This window comes from Chiloscyllium plagiosum, unplaced genomic scaffold (assembly GCF_037043375.1).
Source record: "Chiloscyllium plagiosum isolate Xiang-an unplaced genomic scaffold, Cpla_swu_hap1 HiC_scaffold_4, whole genome shotgun sequence".
Lineage (NCBI taxonomy): Eukaryota > Metazoa > Chordata > Chondrichthyes > Orectolobiformes > Hemiscylliidae > Chiloscyllium > Chiloscyllium plagiosum.
In genome coordinates, this window is record NW_028270142.1 from 133,083,247 (window position 1) to 133,104,065 (window position 20,819).

Sequence of the window (20,819 nt, forward strand, 5' to 3'; positions counted from 1 at the left end):
TCTGGTTTTCAAATTAGTAATTAGTGGGTTTGCGAACTAGGTTGCCTTAGAGTGAGGATTTGGTGATAAAACTCTAAAGAAATTATTTAAGCTGAATATAATTAAGTAGGTGTGTCAAAGCTTCAGGAAGAAGATATCTGCAGTTCCCATCTAAAGACTGAAGTCACAAATAACTTAAACTGACCCAGGTGTTGGATACAGAGACTCTGCTATGAATATTGTGCAAGTAGTACTTTGGGATTCTGTGGTTGAGGTGTGTTTAGAGCGTTATACAAAAGCTATTTTGTTTCTTTTCAATTTATGAAGGGCGGTTTTGAGAATAATGGGATTTTACTTTTACCTATGTGTTTAAAATCTTTAAATTTCAAAATTTAAGTAGATAGAAAAGAGAGGGGAATAAGAAAAGTGGTAAGCAGACAAATCAAGGGCTAAAACCAAAGGGACACAATGGAAAATTATGGGAATGGGCAAGTAATGTTAAAAATGGCAAGTCTTATGGCTTTGTGCAGAAAACAGGTATGGGATAGTCAGGATTACAGATACATGGCTGCAGGGTGACTGGGGATAGGAACTGAATATCCAGGGGATTCAATATTTAGGAACGGCAGACTACAAGATAAGAGCAGTGAAGTTGCTAGTTAAAGAGGAAATGAATGCAATAATGAGGGAAGATATTGGGTCCAACTACATAAAAGCTCTATGGGTAGAGCTGAGAAACTACAAGGGGCAAAAATTATTAATGGGGACTGTACAAAAACCCCAAACTATAAGGGTGATGTTAGTAATAGCATTAAACAAGAAATTAGAGATTTATACAATAAAACAAAATCTTTAATGATGGGTGACAAATCTGCATAAAGATTGGATAAATCAAATTAGTATCAATTCTGTATAGAAGGAATTTATGAATTATACAGGATGATTCTTTGGACTAACACATTGAGGAACCAATGAGAGAAGAGACCATCCTAGACTTGGTATTGTAATTAGAAAGAGAGTTGAAACTTTATTGCTGGAACAGCACAGCAGGTCAGGCAGCATCCAGGGAACAGGAGATTCGACGTTTCGGGCACAGGCCCTTCTTCAGGAATGGAGAGGCAGAGAGCTTCTTCAAGGAAGGCATCCTTGTAAGAGGATTCGCAGTAGGTTGAAATCTTCGAGGAGAAAGTGAGGTCTGCAGATGCTGGAGATCAAAGTTGAAACTTTATTGCTGGAACAGCACAGCAGGTCAGGCAGCATCCAGGGAACAGGAGATTCGACGTTTCGGGCACAGGCCCTTCTTCAGGAATCATTCCTGAAGAAGGGCCTGTGCCCGAAACGTCGAATCTCCTGTTCCCTGGATGCTGCCTGACCTGCTGTGCTGTTCCAGCAATAAAGTTTCAACTTTGATCTCCAGCATCTGCAGACCTCACTTTCTCCCCTAATTAGAAAGAGATAATTGTCAATCAATTGTGTGAAATCCATTGGGGATGAGTGAACATAACATGATTGAATTCTGCATCGTGATGGAAAGTGATTCTGAGACGAGATCCTAATTCTAAATAGAGGAAACTTTGATGGTGTGAAGCATGAATTATCTATGATAGATTTGGGAATGTTACTTAAAGCAAGTAATCAGGAAGGCTAATAGAATGTTGGACCTTATTTCAAGGGGTTGGAGTATAACAGTAGGGAAGTCATACTGTAACTATACAAGGTGCTGGTTAGACCACTTCTAGAGCAGTTTTTGTCCTGCTAAGTTAATATTATGAAGTTGAAGGCATGTACTGTACCTTTAAGAAAGAGTGAATGCTTTTTGAACTGAAAGATTTCAAGCACCTGTGTACATGACTGGATAGCAGTCCCAGTATGCACTGGAACATTGAAAACACAGGGCAACCCCTGTATCTGCGGGTCCGGTTACAGCGGTTTCAGCTACCTGCGGTTTACCATAGCCCAAACATATAAAAGGGAACGTTCCAGAACCAGGGACCAGAAGGCTGCTGGGAAAGTACATTTCCCATTTAAATGAATGGGTTTGCACTATCTGCGGTTTTAGGCTTTCGCGGTAGGGTTTGGAACATATCTCCTGCAGATACAGAGGGACTGCTGTATGTAATGTTTGGCTAAGAAATGGATACCTGTGTTTTGGTTGATGTTTTGACAACAATTCGAATTTAACCAGTTTAACTTATGCCCAAGGATACTAAAACCCAATCGAGTTTAAATTTATTGTTTTGCCAACATCAAACCAATGAGACAATCTGATGTTGGGTGGTATAAGAACATGGACATTTTGAAAATTGGTCAGAGAGCAACAGCTTTAGAACCAGAGAACTAACTGCCAATCTAACATCTTGCTGTCAAATAAATTAGAAAACACTCTACATTAAAGGTAGTTTTCATGTGAAACATACAGTAAAATGAAAGAAGATGACTCAGGGAGATCAGTAGCCAGAAGAGTGAAGTCACAGAAGACGACAGACTCTGGTTTTCAGATGGAGTTAATATAATTTTAATAATTGTCTTTTTGGACCATCATATTTTTGCAGAGTTGGAGTCAGATAGTAAGTAATTAAGAGAAAGGGGAGCTTGGACTTGTGAATAGTTTTTTTGGTTAATGTTCACTATTGAAGTTAGAAAAATAAATTGAATTTTTAAAACTTAAATAGTGGAAATTAGGAGCTCTTGTCGCTCACTCACATTTTAATGGATTACAAGATGAGTTGAGCTTTTCTGGGTGTTTGGTTTAATAAACAGAGGGGATTGGACCTTCCGTGTCATAATAGAAAGATAACATTTCATTGGAGGCAGTTCATAGATGATTTACTAGGATGACTCCCAGTTTGAAGAGACTGTTTTGTCAGCAAATGCTAAATAAGTTGGGAATCTACTCTCTGGAGTTCAGAAGAATGAGAGGTGATCTCATTGAAACATCTAGCATTCTTAATGGGCTTGATGGGGGAAATGCTAAGAGGATATTTTCCCTTATGGGAGAGTCTAGGGCCAGATGGAATAGTCTCAGAATAAAGGAATTCCAATGAGATGAGGAGGAATTTCTTCTCATAGAGGGTTGGAAGTCTTTGGAACTCTTTATCACAGAGAGCTGTGAGGGCAGAGTCCTTGATGAATATTTAGCCTGAGATAGACAGACTCTTGATCAGAAGGGGAATCAAGAGTTATGAGGAAACTGCAGCAAAATGGACATGGGAAATGTCAGATTAGCCAAGATCCTAGTGAATGACAGAACAGGCTCAAGGGACCAAACAGCATTCTCCTTTTCCTTTTACATGTGGTCTTACAGTACTTTAGGAATGGTGATCAAAAGACAATGGCAAACACTTAAACAGCGCACAGGGAACTGCAACAATCGTTCATTGCTATCTAAAACAAAAAAAAGTAGCCAAACCATGGTATATAAATTAAAGATAATATGAGGTCCAAGGAAGAGGTATACCAATTGGCCAGCAAAAGACACCAGACCCGAGGAGTTGAAGCAGATAAGTTTTAGCAAAGGAGGATAAAAGGATTAACGAAAGGAAAAAGGAGTATGAGAGCAAACTTGCAATGAACATAAAAACTGATTATAGAAATTTCTATAGGTATGTGAAGAGAAAGATTGGTGAAGACAAATATAGGTCCCTTAAAATCAGAAACAGAAATTTAAAATGGGGAACAAAGAAATGGCTGACCAACTAAATACATAATTTGGTTCTTTGTGCAAAAAGTGAGGACATAAATAATATTTCAGAAACGTTAGGTTTTGGTGAGAGGGAGGAACTGAATGAAATCAATATTAGTAGGGAAATGGTGTTCTGAAATTGATGGAATTGAAGGACAATAAGTCCCAGGTCCTGATAACCTACATCCCAGAATATTTAAAGAAGTGGCCCTAGAAATAGTGGATGCATTGGTGGTCAGCTTCCAAGACATTTTAGACTCTGTAACAATTCATACTGGAATGTAGCTAATATAACCTACCTATTTGAAATGGGAGATAGTGATAAAACTGGTAAATATAGACCAGTCAGCCTGGCATTGGTAGTTGGGAAAATGCAAGAATTTATTATAAAACTTGTAATAGCTGAGCACATGGAAAACAGTGCTAGGATTGTACGGAGCCAAAATAGATGAATAAAAGGTAAATCATACTTGACAAATCTACTGGAATTCTTCAAGGATGCAACTAGTAGAGTTGATGAGGGTGAGTCATTGGACATGGTTTATTTAGCTTTTCAGAATGCTTTCTATTATACGCCAATGTGATTTCTCCAACTGTGACATCTTTAAATGAAATCTTCAAATGTGCAAATGACAAAGCTAGTTGGAAGGGTGAGTCATCGAGATGTACAACACAGAAAAGACCCTTCTGTCCAACTTGTCCATGCCAACCAGATATCCCAACCCAATCTAGTCTCACCTGCCACCACCTGGCCCATATCCTTCCAAATCCTTCCTATTCATATATCCATCCAGATGCCTTTTAAATGTTGCAATTGTACTAGCTTCCACCACTTCCTCTGGCAGCTCATTCCATATACGAACCACCCTCTGAATGAATGAGTTGCCCTTTAGGTCTCTTTTATATCTTTCTCCTCTCACCCTAAACCCATGCCGTCTAGTTCTGAACTCCTCCACGCCAGGGAAAATACTTTGTCTATTTATCTTATGCATGCCCCTCATGATTTTATAAACCTCTATAAGGTCACCACTCAGCCTCGGACACTCCAGGTAAAACAGCCCTAGCTTGTTCAACCTCTCTCTATAGCTCAAATCCTCCAACACTGGCAACATTTTTTAAATTCTTTTCTGAACCCTTTCAAGTTTCACAACATCTTTTCGATAGGAAGGAGACCAGAATTGCACACAATATTCCAACAGTGGCCGAACCAATGTCCCGTACAACTGCAACATGACCTCCCAACACCTGTACTCAATACTCTGACTAATAAAGGAAAGCATACCAAATGCCTTCTTCACTATCCTATCTACCTGTGACTCCACCTTCAAAGGAGCTATAAATCTGCACTCCAAGGTCTCTTTGTTCCGCAACACTCTCGGACCTTACCATTAAGAGTATAAGTCCTCTAAGATTTGCTTTTCCAAAATGCAGCACCTCGTATTTATCTAAATTAAACTCCACCTGCCACTTCTCAGCCCATTGGCCCATCTGATCAAGATCTGAGCTGCGATGAGGATGCAGAGATGCTTCAGTGTGATTTGGGCAAGCTGAATGGGTGGACAAATGCATAGCAGATGCAGTGTAATGTGGATAAATGTGAGGTTATCCATTTTGGTTTGAAAAATATGAAGACAGATTCTTATCTGAATGGCTATGAATTGAGAGAGGAGAATGTGCAATGAGACCTGGGTATCCTCATACACCAGTCATTGAAAGTTAGCATGCAGACGCAGGAGGTAGTAAAGGCAACAAATGGTACGTTGGTCTTCATAGCAAAGGATTTGAGTACTAGAGTGGGAATATCTTGCTAAAATTGTACAGGGCCTTGATGAAACCACACCTGAAATATTGTGTCTCCTTATCAGTGGAAAGATGTTCTAGCTACAGAAGGAATAAAATGGAGGTTTACCAGACTGATTCCCGGAATAGTTAAGACTGATGTATGATGGACTGGTTAATGGTGATGATGGAGACTCTCTCAAAGAAACTTATATAATCCTAAGAGGACTAGATAGGGTAGCCAAAAGATGATGTTCCCAGTAAGTGAACAACCACAGTTTACGACACAGGATGGGCCATTTAAAATGAAGATGAGGGAGAATTTTTTCCCCAGAAAGTGATGAGCCTGTGGAATCCCCGGCCACACAATGTGGCAGAGACAAAAACTTTGAATGTTTTATGCATCTATATTAGATCCATTTCTCAGGGATAAAGGGAACCAAAGGGTATGGAGAGAAAGTGGAACAGGGTGCTGAGTTGGATGATTAGCTATGCTCATACTGAATGGCAGAGCAGATTCGAAGGGCTGAATGCCTTTTCTGCACCTATTTTCTATTTTTCTCTGCAAGAAGTCACTTGGGAGGATGGTGCACACAGGCCCTATATTATTAACCACATGGTAGAATGGAGTACAGAGGAGCAAATAATAGGTGCTTATCAGAAAGCAGGACTTTAATTTACTTATGGACTAGAAAAATCAGATCAGTAAAAGGTAGCCTAGATGAGGACTTCAAAAATGTATTTGGGACAGTTTCTTAGAGCAGTACATTCTAGAGCTGTACTGAAAACAAAGAATGCTAAAGATCACAGTGGGTTAGGCAGCATCCATGGACAGAAAGCAAGCTAATAGATAAAAGGTCATCCAGACTCAAAACATTAGCTTGCTCTCTCTCCATGGATGCTGCCCGACGCATTGAGATCTCCAGCATTTTTTGCTTTCAGCACATATTCCAGCATCTGCAGTAATTTGCTCCTACATTCTGAAGCTGAGCAGAACTGACCCTATACTAGGCCTGATATTGTGTTACAAGGTATGATTAACTGATAGCTTTGTAATGAAAGTGGCCCCAAAGTGGTAGCAATCATAATAGTATTGAATTGTACTTGGTTGAGGGAGTGGGTGCAAGTCTAATGTTATACATATAAATAAGGGAAATTATGAGGGCATAAAAGAATACCTAGCTAAAATGATCTGGTTAATTGGATAAATGGATAGATCAACAGAGATGCAATGGCAGATATTTTAAGGGATATTTCAGAATACACAGAAAGGGACATTCTAACTTGAAATTAAAATTCCAAGGACATTTCAAACAGATTAAATTAAAAGAGTTAAATATGTTATCAAAATTACAGGAAACACATGCAACTGTGCTAGGATGGGTGGTCAGAAGTTTGAATAAAATCTAAACAAAGGCAAAGAATGACTAAAAGACTGAAGTTAAAAATCACACAATGCCAGGTTATAGTCCAACGGGTTTATTTGGAAGTACAAGCTTTTGGAGCGTTGCTCCTTCATCAGGTAGCTAGTGGAGTAGGATCACAGGATGCTGAACCTACAGCAAAAGATCATAATGTCATACACTGATGCGCTTGTACTTCTGAATAAACTTGTTGGACTATAACTTGGTGTCATGTGATTGTTTTTGTTTTTGCCGCCGTTTACCTATTATTTACTTATATATGCATTTAACTATGTGATTTGCCTGTATTGCTCGCAAGACAAAGCTTTTTATTGTGCCTTGGTATACATGACAATATATTCAGTTCACTTCAATTCAACTTTGTCCACCCCAGTCCAACACCGGCACCTCCACATAAAAGATTAAAAAGGAAGGAAAAATAAAATGTGAAAAGAAGTTTGATATATAAAAACAGATAGTAAGAGATTCTATGCAGTAGGCTTGTAATCAAATCAGCCATGACCTTATTAATTGGCAAAGCAGACTCAAGTGGACAAGAAGCCTAATCCTTCTCCGAATTCATGTTTTCATACATGTCAATTTTACAAAATTTAAACTGATGTGTGGTTTAAGGTCTGCTAATGTAATGAGATCTTAGAATATTGATAACTGTGAGCAGTGTTACTTTTGTGAATTAGTGTAATAATTATGTGGATATAGGCACTGTTATTGGTGGGTTATTAAGGGATTTGATTGAGAATAATTTAAGGCTGTCAAAGGAGTTAAGGATGCTGTTTAACCCTTTTTTTTAAACGTTGATTTTGTCAAAAGCTGAGCAATATCATTGCAGAAATTGTCTGGTTTCATATCATGTAGGGATACTGAACCAAAATGAAGGGATTCCTTATCTATAGAAGACAGCCCTGCGATGCATTTGGCAATGCTCCAGAGGTTGCTATCTAATTAGCTGCCTTCAGATTGACCATTTAGCTAAAGACCTCAGGCAAGCTGAAGATGCTGTTAGCTAAGTTAGAGATGTACAGCATGGTCTGACAGCTGTGAAGCCTCAGCAGTACCTTAGCTTCCGTGGGGTATCACTGAGCTAGGTTGGAATTAATCCTGCATTGGAAGTATATTTCTTCTTTGCAGCTGGGATAAAACTAAAAATTCTTAATAGCATTGTGATACATGTATCACATAGACTGCAGCAGTTTAAGGCAGCAAACTATCACTATCAGCTTAAGGGAATTCGATTTGGGAAATAAATATTGGTGTTTTCAGCAACACTCATGAGAATGAATCATTAATTCCTGAGCTATCAATTACACATTAAATACAATCATACACAGCTTGCATACAAAATAATAATTCACAATTTCTTACCTTGCATTGTCTTTTTTGTGGGTTCAGAAAAAAGAGGAATAAGGAGGAGAAAAATGAGGTACACAAACGATAGCCCATTGTATCGAAACAAACATGCTGAAAGACAAGTGAAAAGAATAATAATCATTTCTGTGGTCTGAGAAGTAACTTGGGATTACTGTTTATTTCCAAAAAACATATTATGCATTACTTATTTATTCAATGTTTAAGTGTAGTGTGTAATAATGTGTTTATGATTTGGAGGTGCTGGTGTTGGATTGGAGTGTGCAAAGTTAAAAATCACATAACACCAGGTTATAGTTCAACAGAGTTATTTGGAAGCACTAGCTTTCAGAGCACTGATCCTTCATCAGGTGTTTGTGGAGTATAAGATCGTAAGACAAAGAATTTAGAGCAAAAGTTTACAGTGTGATGTAACTGAAATTATATATTGAAAAAGACCTGGATTGTTTGCTAAGTCTCATCTTTTAGAATGAACATGTTGGTTTCAGTTCTTTCATATATAAATCACATTCAACCAGTCCCTATGTATTCAACCACTCCCAATAGCTCAAATCCTCCAACCCTGGCAACATTAAAAATCACACAACAGCAGGTTATAGTCCAACAAGTTTATTTGGAAGCACTAGCTTTCAGAGTGCTGCTCCTTCATCACGTGGTTGCGGACTATAAGATCGTAAGGCACAGAATATTTTAGCAAATGTTTCCAGTGTGATGCATCACATTTCCGACGCCCCTCCCCCAAGTCCCTCCTCCCTACCTTTTATCTTAGCCTGCTGGACAAACTTTCCCCATTCCTGAAGAAGGGCTTATTCCCGAAACGTCGATTCTCCTGTTCCCTGGATGCTGCCTGACCTGCTGCGCTTTTCCAGCAACACATTTCCAGCTCTGATCTCCAGCATCTGCAGACCTCACTTTCTCCTATAAAATTAGGTGTCTTACGATCTTATACTCCACAACCACCTCGTGAAGGAGCAGCGCTCCGAAAGCTAGTGCTTCCAAATAAACCTGTTGGACGTTAACCTGGTGTTGTGTGATTAATAATGTGTTTAAGCTTTAATGTGTAATAACCATTCTAATTAATTGCCAATTTTCTTTTTCATTTTACAGGATGTGTGCATTGTTGGCTAGTCCAGTATTTATTGCCTAACTCTAATTGCTGACGGGGGGGTAGTTAAGAGTCAACCACATTGCTTTGGGTCTGGTGTCACATGTAGGCCAGGTTCGGATGGCAGATTTCCTTTTCTAAAGAGCATTAGTGAATCAGATAGATTTTTTTTCTGACATATTGACAGTTTTCTGGTCATCATGATACATTTAATCGCAGATTTTACTGAATTATAAATTCCACCATCTGACATAATGGGATTTGAAGCCAGGTCACCAGAAAATTACGTGAGCCTCTGCATTATGAGTCAAGTGATAATACTACTAAGGCATCACATCTCCCCTTAATGGCCTAAATATTCTGATGTTCAGATTGTTTGAGATGAGACATATGTTACAGGATGTATGTCAAGATGCTCTGGAAGGTGGGGAGGAGGGACTTGGGGGAGGGGCATTGGGAATGCGATAGGTGGAAGGAGGTTAAGGTGAGGATGATAGGCCAGAGAGGGGGTGGGGGCAGAGAGGTGGTGAAGAAAATTGCAGGTCAAGAAGGCGGTGCTGAGTCCGAGGGTTGGGACTGAGATAAGGTGGGGGGAGGGGAAATGAGGAAGCTGGAGAAATCTGCATTCATCCCTTGTGGTTGGAGGGTTCCTAGACGGAAGATGAGGCGCTCTTCCTCCAGGCGTCATGTTGCCATGGTCTGGAGATGGAGGAGGCCAAGGACCTGCATGTCCTTGGCGGAGTGGGAGGGGGAGTTAAAGTGTTCAGCCACGGAGCGGTTGGATTGGTTGGTGCGGGTGTCCCAGAGGTGTTCTCTGAAACGTTCCGCAAGTAGGCGGCCTATCTCCCCAATGTAGAGGAGTCCACGTCCGGTGCAGCGGATGCAGTAAATGATGTGTGTGGAGGTGCAGGTGAATTTGTGATGGATATGGAAGGATCCCTTGGGGCCTTGGAGGGAAGTGAGGCGGGAGGTGTGAGTGCAAGTTTTGCATTTCTTGCGGTTGCAGGGGAAGGTGCCAGGAGTGGAGGTTGGGTTGGCGGGGGGTGTGGACCTGACGAGGGAGTCGCGGAGGGAGTGGTCTTTCTGGAATGCTGATAGGGGAGGGGAGGGAAATATATCCTTGGGGGTGGGGTCTGTTTGGAGGTTGCGGAAATGACGAAGGATGATACGATGTATCTGGAAGTTGGTGGAGTGGTAGGTGAGGACCAGTGGGGTTCTGTCCTGGTGACGATTGGAGGGGCGGGGTTCAAGGGCGGAGGAGCAGGAAGTGGAGGAGATGTGGAGGAGATGTGGTGGAGAGCATCGTCAACCACGTCTGAGGGGAAATTGCGGTCTTTGAAGAAGGAGGGTTGTTCGGTATTGGAATTGGTCCTCCTGGGAGCAGATGCGGCGGAGGCGAAGGAATTGGGAATATGGGATTTTTATTATAGGGGGCAGGGTGGGAGGAGGTGTAATCTAGGTAGCTGTGGGAGTCGGTCGTTTTATAGTAAATATCCGTGTTGTGTCAGTCGCCCGAGATAGAAATGGAGAGGTCTAGGAAGGGGAGGGAGGAGTCTGAGACAGTCCAGGTAAATTTGAGGTCAGGGTGGAAGGTGTTAGTAAAGTGGATGAACTGTTCAACCTCCTCGTGGGAGCACGAGGTAGCGCTGATACAGTCATCGATGTAGCGGAGGAGAAGGTGGGGGGTGGTGCCAGTGTAGCTGCGGAAGATGGACTGTTCCATATATCCAACGAAGAGGCAGGCATTGCTGGGGCCCATGCGGGTGCCCATGGCTACTCCTTTGGTTTGGAGGAAGTGGGAGGATTGGAAAGAGAAGTTGTTAAGAGTGAGGACCAGTTCAGTCAGTCGAAGGAAGGTGTCAGTGGAAGGGTACTGGTTGGGTCGGCGGGAAAGGAAGAAGCGGAGGGCTTTGAGGCCTTAGTGATGGGGGATGGAGGTGTATAGGGACTGGATGTCCATGGTGAAGATAAGGCGTTGGGGGCCAGGGAAGCGAAAATCATGGAGGAGGTGGAGGGCGTGGGTGGTGTCCCGAACGTAGGTGGGGAGTTCTTGGGCTAAGGGGGACAGGACCGTGTCGAGGTATGCAGACATGAGTTCGGTGGGGCAGGAGTAGGCTGAGACAATGGGTCGGCCGGGGCAGTCAGGTTTGTGGATTTTAGGCAGGAGGTAGAAACGGGCAGAGTGGGGTTGTGGGACTACGAGGTTGGAGGCGGTGGATGGGAGATCCCCTGAGGTGATGGATGGTCTGGGAGATGGTGGTTTGGTGGCGGGGAGTGGGATCATGGTCAAGGGGGCAGTAGGAGGAGGTGTCCTTGAGCTGGCGTTTAGCCTCAGCAATGTAAAGATCGCTGCACCAAACTACCACCGCGCCTCCCTTGTCTGCCGGTTTGATAGTGAGGTTGGGGTTGGAGCGGAGGGAATCGAGGGCTGCATGTTATGAGGGTGAGAGGTTGGAGTGGGTAAAAGGGGTGGACAGGTTGAGGCGGTTAATGTCGCGGCAGCAATTGGCTATGAAGAGACCGAGGGCGAGTAAGAGGTCAGCACGGGGTGTCCAGGTGGATGGGCTGTGTTAGAGGCAGGAGAAGGGGTCGTCAGAAGGTGGGCTGGAGTCCTGGTTGAAGAAGTAGACGGGGAGGCGAAGGCGGCGGAAGAATTGTTCGATGTCTCGCCGTGTGTTGAATTCGTTAATCCGGGAGCATAGGGGGATGCAGGTGAGGCCTCTGCTGAGGACTGATCTTTCATCCTCAGAGAGGGGGAGGTCTGGAGGAATGGTGAAAATACGGCAGGGTTGGGAGCTAGGACCTGATGTGGGGCTGGAGGTGGGAGTGGGGGCTGTGTTTTCTCCAGCTTCCTCATTTCCCCTCCCCCTACCTTATCTCAGTCCCAACCCTTGGACTCAGCACCACCTTCTTTACCTGCAATCTTCTTCCTGACCTCTTCATCCCCCACCCCCTCTCCAGCCTATCCACCTATCGCATTCCCAATGCCCCTCCCCCAAGTACCTCCTCCCTACCTTTTATCTTAGCCTGTTTGGCACACCTTCCTCATTCCCGAAGAAGGGCTTATGCCCGAAACGTCGATTCTCCTGCTCCTTGGATGCTGCCTGACCTACTGCGCTTTTCCAGCAACACATTTTTCAGCTCTGAGCTCCAGCATCTGTAGTCCTCACTTTCTCCAAGATGCTCTGAAAGCCCAGATACCACAATATATAGGGCTAGAATTAGGCCATTTAGCCATAGAATCAGAGTCAGAGATGTACAGCACAGAAACAGACCTTTTGGTCTAACTCGTCTATGCCAACCTGATACCCCAACCCAATCTAGTCCCACCTGCCAGCTCCTGGCCCATATGCCTCCAAACCCTTCCTATTCATATACCCATCCAGATGCCTTTTAAATGTTGCAATTGTACTAGCCTCCAACACTTCCTCTGGCAGCTCATTCCATACACGTACCACCCTCTGCATGAAAAGGTTGCCCCTTAGGTCTCTTTTATATCTTTCCCTTCTCACCCTAAACCTATGCCCTCTCGTTCTGGACTTCCCCACCCCAGGGAAAAGACTTTGTTTATTTATCCTATCCATGCTCTTCATGATTTTACAAACTGCTATGTGGTCACCCCTCAGCCTCTGGCACTCCAGGGAAAACAGTCCTAGCCTATTCAATCTCTGCCTGTAGCTCAAATCCTCCAACCCTTGCAACATGCTTGTAAATCTCTTCCGAACCCAATCAAGTCTGTTCCATCATTTGATTATGGATGATATACTTCTCAATCTCTTTCCCCTGCCTTTTCCCTGTAACCCTTGATCTCCTCACTTCATCTTCCAACTGGTGTCACTCAGTATTGTCGGCCCTGTAGCCCAAGTAGGTCACTTGGGGAGCTGGAACACACATTTTTCCCTTTTTTGACATAGCTTGCCTTGGAAACATACCTTCAGACTATATCCAAATTCTCAGTGTTCCTTATTAGTTTTCCCTGTTATCAGGATGTAATCTAGGTAATGGCGACCTAAGGTACACCTTGCTAAATCATTCACTGAAAAGTTGAATAGGCTGATGACATGCTGAATTGCATATTGGTATTGAGGGCTGCAGATCGGCACAAACTTTTAAAAGTATTAATTGCAACATACTTCTGAGAATCCAGGTCTAAAAGCAATAGGAAGTAAGTGTAGCTCATGTCAAATTTCCCAAAGATCAAACCTCCTTTGTATAGCTTTGTATACAAATCCTCTAATTAAGGGATTGGGCATCTAACCAACTGTGAAAAACAATTTCACATTCATTTAAAATCTCCCACAAAGGTGAAATGATCCACCAGGTTTCAAAATTAGTATGACCAATGCTGCCCAGTTCACTATTTGGACTGGCTTGAAGATTTCCTCACTTTACAGTCTTGAATTCTGTCTCAAAAGTGCCCATAAAGCAATGACACTGAACAGGCCTTGCAGAATCATGGAATTTGCTGCCTGGTCAACATACCAAGTTATTTTGACTCCTCTGATAATCCCTCGACCTTCCTGGAAAACATCCAGGCATTTAATTAGGACTTCACTCAGGTAGTCATTTTCTAATTGAAAAATGTTGAGCCAATCTAGCTGAATCTTTTGCAACCAATTTCATTCCATCAAATTTAGGCCCAAGGCTTTCACTACAATCACTGGTAATGGAGCTAGTTATAGTATCATGTAGCTTCCACCACTTCCTCTGGGAGCTCATTCCATACACGAACCACCCTCTGCATGAAAAAGTTGCCCCTTAGGTCCCTTTTATATCTTTCCCCTCTGACCCTAAACCTATGCCCTCTAGTTCTGGACTCACCCAGGGAAAAGACTTTGCCTATTTGTCCTATCCATGTCCCTCATGATTTTATAAACCTCTATGAGGTCACCCCTCAGCCTTCGACACTCCAGGGAAAACAGCCCCAGCCTATTCAGCCTCTCCCTCGAGCTCAAATCATCCAACCCTGGCGACATCCTTGTAAATCTTTTCTGAACCCTTTCAAGTTTCACAACATGCTGCCTGAATTGCACGCAATATTCCAAAAGTGGCCTAACCAATGTCCTGTACAGCCACAACATGACCTCCCAACTCCTATACTCGATGCTCTGACTAATAAAGGAAAGCATATCAAACACCTTCTTCACTATCTTATCTACCTGTGTCTCTACTTTCAAGGAGCTATGAACCTGCACTCCAAGGTCTCTTTGTTCAGCAGCACTCCCGAGGACCTTACCATTAAGTGTATAAGTCCTGCTAAGATTTGCTTTCCCAAAGTGCAGCACCTTGCATTTACCTAAATTAAGCTCCATCTGCCACTCCTCAGCCAGTTATAATCTGAGGTAACCTTCTTCGTTGTCCACTACACCCCATGCACAATAGTGTTAGTCCTCTCCATTCTATTCCTCATACTACTGCAACAAAACTCCGGTTCTTTGCTCCTGAAACAGGTATCTCACTATTCTGTTCCATTCTTCAAGAGCTTCCTTGTTATTTAACATATTGAGGCACATCAAAATTCACACCATCTGGATTTGATTCCTCACTCTGAAGCAGTAACTAACACCTGTTCCCCCAGTTCCTTGTACCTATTAAAGTTAGGTTTCAACATATTGACCAGCATCCTGACCAGATAGTTTACCTGCTTCAACTTTTTCCTCAATTTGATAGGTACCACTAAACCTGGCTTTGAAGGGATCTCCTATCACTGGTAACAATACTAAAATACCGGAAAACATCTGAATTTTAGATTTTTTATCTGCCACCTGCTTCATTCTATACTGTGCCCTCTTCAGGTACGGTTTAGCTAACTCACCTACTCGGTTTAATCTCTCCCTCACCTCAGATACGTAATCCAAGTGTGAGATTTCCTTCTGCAGTCCTATCAATTTTTCTTTAGTTAGTTTCAAATACCTTTTCATTTCAAGTCTGAATATTAACACAAAGGGAGTAAACTCAGTAGATTTATTTGGGGCATCTCTAATGGCAAACAATATGAATGGGATGCCTTTGTCTCAATCATTCAGGTAATCCTGACAGTACACTCTTAACTGGCCTTCAGGGTCTCATGCCATCTTTCCAAGGCTCCCTGGGATTCAGGATGGTACGCACTTGATTTAAAGTGCTGTATGCTTAAACTATCCAGGACTTCCTTAAATAGTCCAGCAGTAAAATTAGACCCTTGGTCTGAATGAATCTCCCTGGGCAGCCCATATTGGGTAAAGAAAGCTACCAGCAACTCCACCATCATTTTTGCTTTAACACTCCATAATAGGGGAACTGCCTCTGGTAGAATCATCCATTATAGTTAGCAAATACTGGTTCCCACTTTTAGTTTTCTGGAGGGCACCTACACAATCAATCATAACCCATCTGAAAAGTTCTTTGAATGTGGAAACTGGCCACATTTATTATTGTCTGTGACTTACCTACCATTTGACACATATGACATATACAGCAAATTTAAACCACATTTTTATGCAGTCCAGGCCAACAGAAATGCTTTTCCACCTTAGCCTGAGTATTCCTCACACCTAGATGATCTCCTACTGGTAAATCATGTGTTACCTGTCTGCATGCTACCGGCAACACAATCTAGTGCACTTTCTCCCATTCATCCTTTGTACTAACCCACCGTGGTCTCCATTTTTGTCTTAGGATTTTATCCTTAAGATAATAACCTCAGGAATACATTGATTCCTTCTGAGTATGCGTCAATATATATATATATATCTTTCATTGTCTCATTTTTCTATTGTAAGTCCATTAGCCTTTCAGAATTAAACACGTCTGCCTGACCCTCTACCTGTTCAGGTTTTTCCTGTATTATTACATCAAACAGGGTGTCAGCTAACTGAATCTCAACTCCTTTGTCTTTCTCTTCAGTTTTTCCTTCTTGCTGTAACTTATGAAATTGGGATCTTGTTACTACACAGTCTGGAAAAGTTTCAGGTTATTTTTCTTTTAACTCTTCAGTTCCCTGGTTTCCCTTTGGCTTCTCCACCACAATGGGCTTCACTCCCATCTTAGATCCTACTAGGTCATTCTCAAGAACAAACTGTATTCCTGGAACTGAAACTATGTCAATCACTCCCACTGTTACTTCTCCAGTGTTGATTTCGTTCTCCAACCTGATCTTACACAGGGGAACGTTAAATTTCTGTCCATCCATTCCACAAATGATCACCCTCTTGGGTAACATGTCAGAAAGAGTGCAAATACTTTCATCTCTTACTATTAGAGAATGACCAGATCCTGTATCTCTTAAAATTATACCTTGTTTCTCTTTCCCCCGTTTTTCCTGAATAAACTTTACCCACAGAGGTGAAGTTTCTATAGAAATTGGGCACTAACTCAATACCCAGGCCCTGCCTAGGCTGTGCACTCTTCTGCAGCTCCTTGACCTTTCCTGGATTTCCTTTACTACTTCCACTAATACCACTGGCTTAGCCTCTTTTACCACATCTTTTCCCCCAGTGACGTTCAACAACCAGCACTGAGACTTTGTGTATCCCACTTTACACAGTGGAAACACCTGAGTCCTTCCATCTCCTTGGGCTTCTTTTTTCACCTGTGGTAAACTATTCCGAGTGTGATCGATTCTTTGTTTTGTATTGAAGGATCTCCCCTTTTCCCAATTTTTATCCCTCACAGGATGAAATTCCTGTCGGAAGTTAAATTTCACTTAATGCACCAATGCATATTCATCTGCCAACTCTGCCACTATTCTCACTTCTTGAACTTTCTGTTCATCCACAAGTTCTTATCATCTATGGAAGTGAACTTTTGAACTCCTTCAGCAGAATAATCTCTCTTAGAACCTCACATATTTTGTCTATTTTTAAGGCCCACACCCATCTATGAAAATTGCTATGTTTAATTCTTTCAAACCCAACATAAGTCTGACTGGTTCCTTCTTTATGTTTCTAAACCACTGCCTGTATGCTTCTGGTGCCAATTCATAGGAACTCAAAATAACCTTTTTGACATCTGCATCATCTCTTGACCCCTCATCTGACAGCGCTGATATTAATCAAATTAGATTTTGAGCATGGTAAATCATTTGTCTTGCACACACAAGACGACACAGAAGCACCAGGACCTTGTATACCAGAGACTGCCGGACTACTGCTACACTATATCCAGCTACATAAAGTATGCAATCAACTGGCCATTAGACATGGTCAGTGATGCCCAGCAACCTCAAAGTCTGTTGAAATGTGCAGAGTCCTGAAATCTATTGCCCTACACATTGGTCCTCAGCACCAACAGCAAGGCAATAGGAAGTCAGATCACCTTGACTCAGACACGGTGCACCTTCCTCAAAAGGAGGAGTGTCAGTAGGCACCCTAGCAGAGGAAGGACCTTGGAAATCTCCTTTCAGGACATTCAAGAGGTACTTAAATTAGTTTTACATGCAGGTAAAGGTCATGACTACTGCACTTTTTAGATCCAGTTTCAAAGTTGTTCTGTCTTGTCAAAAAACCTGTGCCAATAAAAAGTGAATAGTTCCAAAACCAAAGCTATAAATGCAGCTAACTGTTAAGTATGTTGATTTAACAAAACATTAGTAAGAAGCATCTGTTTAAAGAGAAGTGCCAAAAATATAGGCTAATAGTTTATTTTGAAACAGTTGTTGTTGAATTGAAAATGATTGAAAATTTTCATTGAGCTACAGAATTATATGACCAAAATGTACTTTAGAATGGTGGCTCAGGTTGTAGGATAAAAACGCTACAGTTGATATACACTCACCTGATATCATGCTCAATAGAAACAGACACAGATGTAATGTAGCCTGCTAACTTGCTAGCTATAGGCTCATTTATTATAACAATTACGGATTCATTGTGTTTTAAACAATAATAATCTGAAATTACCCAATATTACCACATTAATAATTGCTTAGTTATACTGAACTTAAACATTGTTTCACATCTCCTTTAAATAACGCTTAAGTTATGACATTCTTGGCCACAGTAAATTAAATATTAAACTGAACTCCAACAAAATTAAACAATGAAAATAGTTAATAAATTATCAGTAAAACCACTCTGATAACTCCATGACTAACTCCAGAGATTGCATATCTTAGTCTTCTAGTAGTCTGCACACTTTACCTCCACATATGGCTGTTTACAAGTTTTGTAACTACAATATTTAAGTATTTCATTCTTCTGCTATTACTTATAGGTTGTACAGTATTCAGTATTCTGTTGAAATATGAACAAGTAGAACGTTGATTATCAGTAATAGGTTTCAAATAAGGAATATCAATACAAGCAATCTACAAAGCCGTGCCAAAATTAAAAATCCTTAGAAGTATTTCAACTGTATATTTATTTAGTTCCACAAAGAGGTGATGGTACAGCATATTCTTGCTTTATGACGAAATAATCTCATGAAAGCCCTGGAAGAAGACATGCAAGGTAAGGAAGTATTAGCCAGAAAAGCTACCTTAAGGAGGAATAGCCCATATGGAAGATTGTACTTTGACTTCTGTTTCTGTCTAAAGCACCAAAAATGTCAACATCTTTTCTTTCCCACAAAGTAGATGTCATCATTCATACATCGTTTAGTGTGAGCTTCAACTCACACGACTCCTATTTAAAGTTATTTCAATCAACCCACCTTCCAACTTTATTTATTTATTCAGAACTGAGTTGACAAAGTTATATTGAACTCGAAATATTAACTTTTTCTCTGTAAACAGATGTTGCAGACCAAAGCCACTTAAAATCATGGGGTGGAATCTTAGAGAAATCTGAGCAATTTGAGATATGTGGCAGAGCTGTAAGACTATAACCAAGAGCAAGGTAGGCGATGGTCTAGTGGTATTATTGCTAGACTATTAATCCAGAAATTTAGCTAATGTTCTGAGGACCTGGGTTCAAATGCTGCAATGGCAGGTGGTGGAATTTGAATTCAACAAGGAAGTCTGGAATTAAGGGTCTAATGGTCACCATGAAACTATTGTCGATTGTCAAAAAAAACCTGGTTCTCTAATGTCCTTAGGGAAGGAAATCTTTCATCTTTACATGGGCTGGCCTATATGTAACTCCAGACCCACAGCAATGTGGTTGACTCTTAACTGCCCTCTGGACAAATATGGATTGGCAATAAATGCTGGTCTAGCCAGACACACACATCCCATGAATGTATTTTAAAAAGTGCAGCAACAGCCTTCTCGATGTTGTAAGATACTTGTGCCACCATTTATGCTTTTCACAAACAGCATAGCAAGAATAGTGGAGAGTTGACATAGGAACAGGAGTAAGCCATTCAGACCCTTGAGGCTGTTCTGATATTTAATGAGATCATGGTTGATATGTAGCCTAACTCCATAAAGCTGCCTTTGGCACATATCCCATAATATATTTGCTTAACAAAAAGTTACGCCCCTAGTTTTACAATCCTAAGTGGAGATAGTTTACCTTTATCTACCCTGCCTTTTCCTGTTAATATCTTGAAGACTTCAATCAGGTCAACCCTTAAGCTTCTAAATTCTAGAAAAAACAGGCCTAATTTGTATCATTTCTCCTCCTAACTTAGTCCCTGGTCAATCCTTCTGTACTTCAATGCTGCACTGGCAATGAACACAGCAATGCTGCAGCAAGGACACTTTTCACTCAGGGATGCACCCAGCTCATGGACTAAACTCGGTTGCATGTCTGGGCTCTTCAGTTGCTATCACATCATTCACTTATTCTAGCCTACCTGGATGTCAGAGCATGATCACAGCTCCCAGCCTTGCATTGCCTTGCCCTGTTTTTATGTGCTTTGCTTCCTTAGCCCAAGATGCCAGACTCATCTTATTGTTGCCTTGATGTAGACAGAAACAAAGCCAGGAAACTTGTCATAGTTGTCAAATTTCTTCAGTCAAGTCAAGGAAGAATAGCCTTTGCTCAGAAATTCCCAGAATGTCAAGTTAGGAGCATGTTTCAATATCAGTTCATGTCCCGCTATGAGTCAGGAATCTCTCCTCATAAAGGGTGAGGAATGAAATGAAGAGCTGTACAACATCCATCTTGACTCTTTCTGCCCTATCGAGAGCTGTTTTACTCACGAAATGAGAGGCAGGCAGATAATACATCTCCTGTAAGTGGACAACACAGATATTACTTTTTGTGCAGGTGTCCCAAGTGAACGAGAAGGCAGCACAGAGGATGTGCAGTGTTTGTAGTATTGGAAGCTGGGATGCATGACTGCAAGTGAGAAAGATGTTGCAAACAACATTAAAAGTACTAGAGCATGAGCCTTGGTGGGAGGTGGGTACAATAGAAGAGATTGAATGAGTGTAGGGTATTTGACAGTCTAACAATGATGAAATGGAAAAAGGTATTGACCTTTGTCCTATAGTGTTGTACATTCCTTCAAATGGATGAGATTGTTTTAAGCCAGTGGCAACCTTGGACCAAATTGGCAGTGTCTGGTGTTGTGGCCTCTGCTGTTGGTCCTGGAGATCCAAGAAGTCCTGCACAGTACC

General features: G+C 41.7%; 1 protein-coding gene across 2 annotated transcripts in view; it reads right to left on the bottom strand.

Moving 5' to 3' along the window:
• Positions 1–20,819, bottom strand: part of LOC122548766 (piezo-type mechanosensitive ion channel component 2) — a 782,240-nt gene that overhangs the window by 600,643 nt on the left and 160,778 nt on the right. For both annotated transcript variants that reach the window (XM_087986703.1, XM_087986702.1), the window contains exon 2: positions 8,227–8,322. In XM_087986703.1, the coding sequence (XP_087842829.1) occupies positions 8,227–8,322 (96 nt within the window). The remainder of the gene's footprint in view (positions 1–8,226; positions 8,323–20,819) is intronic.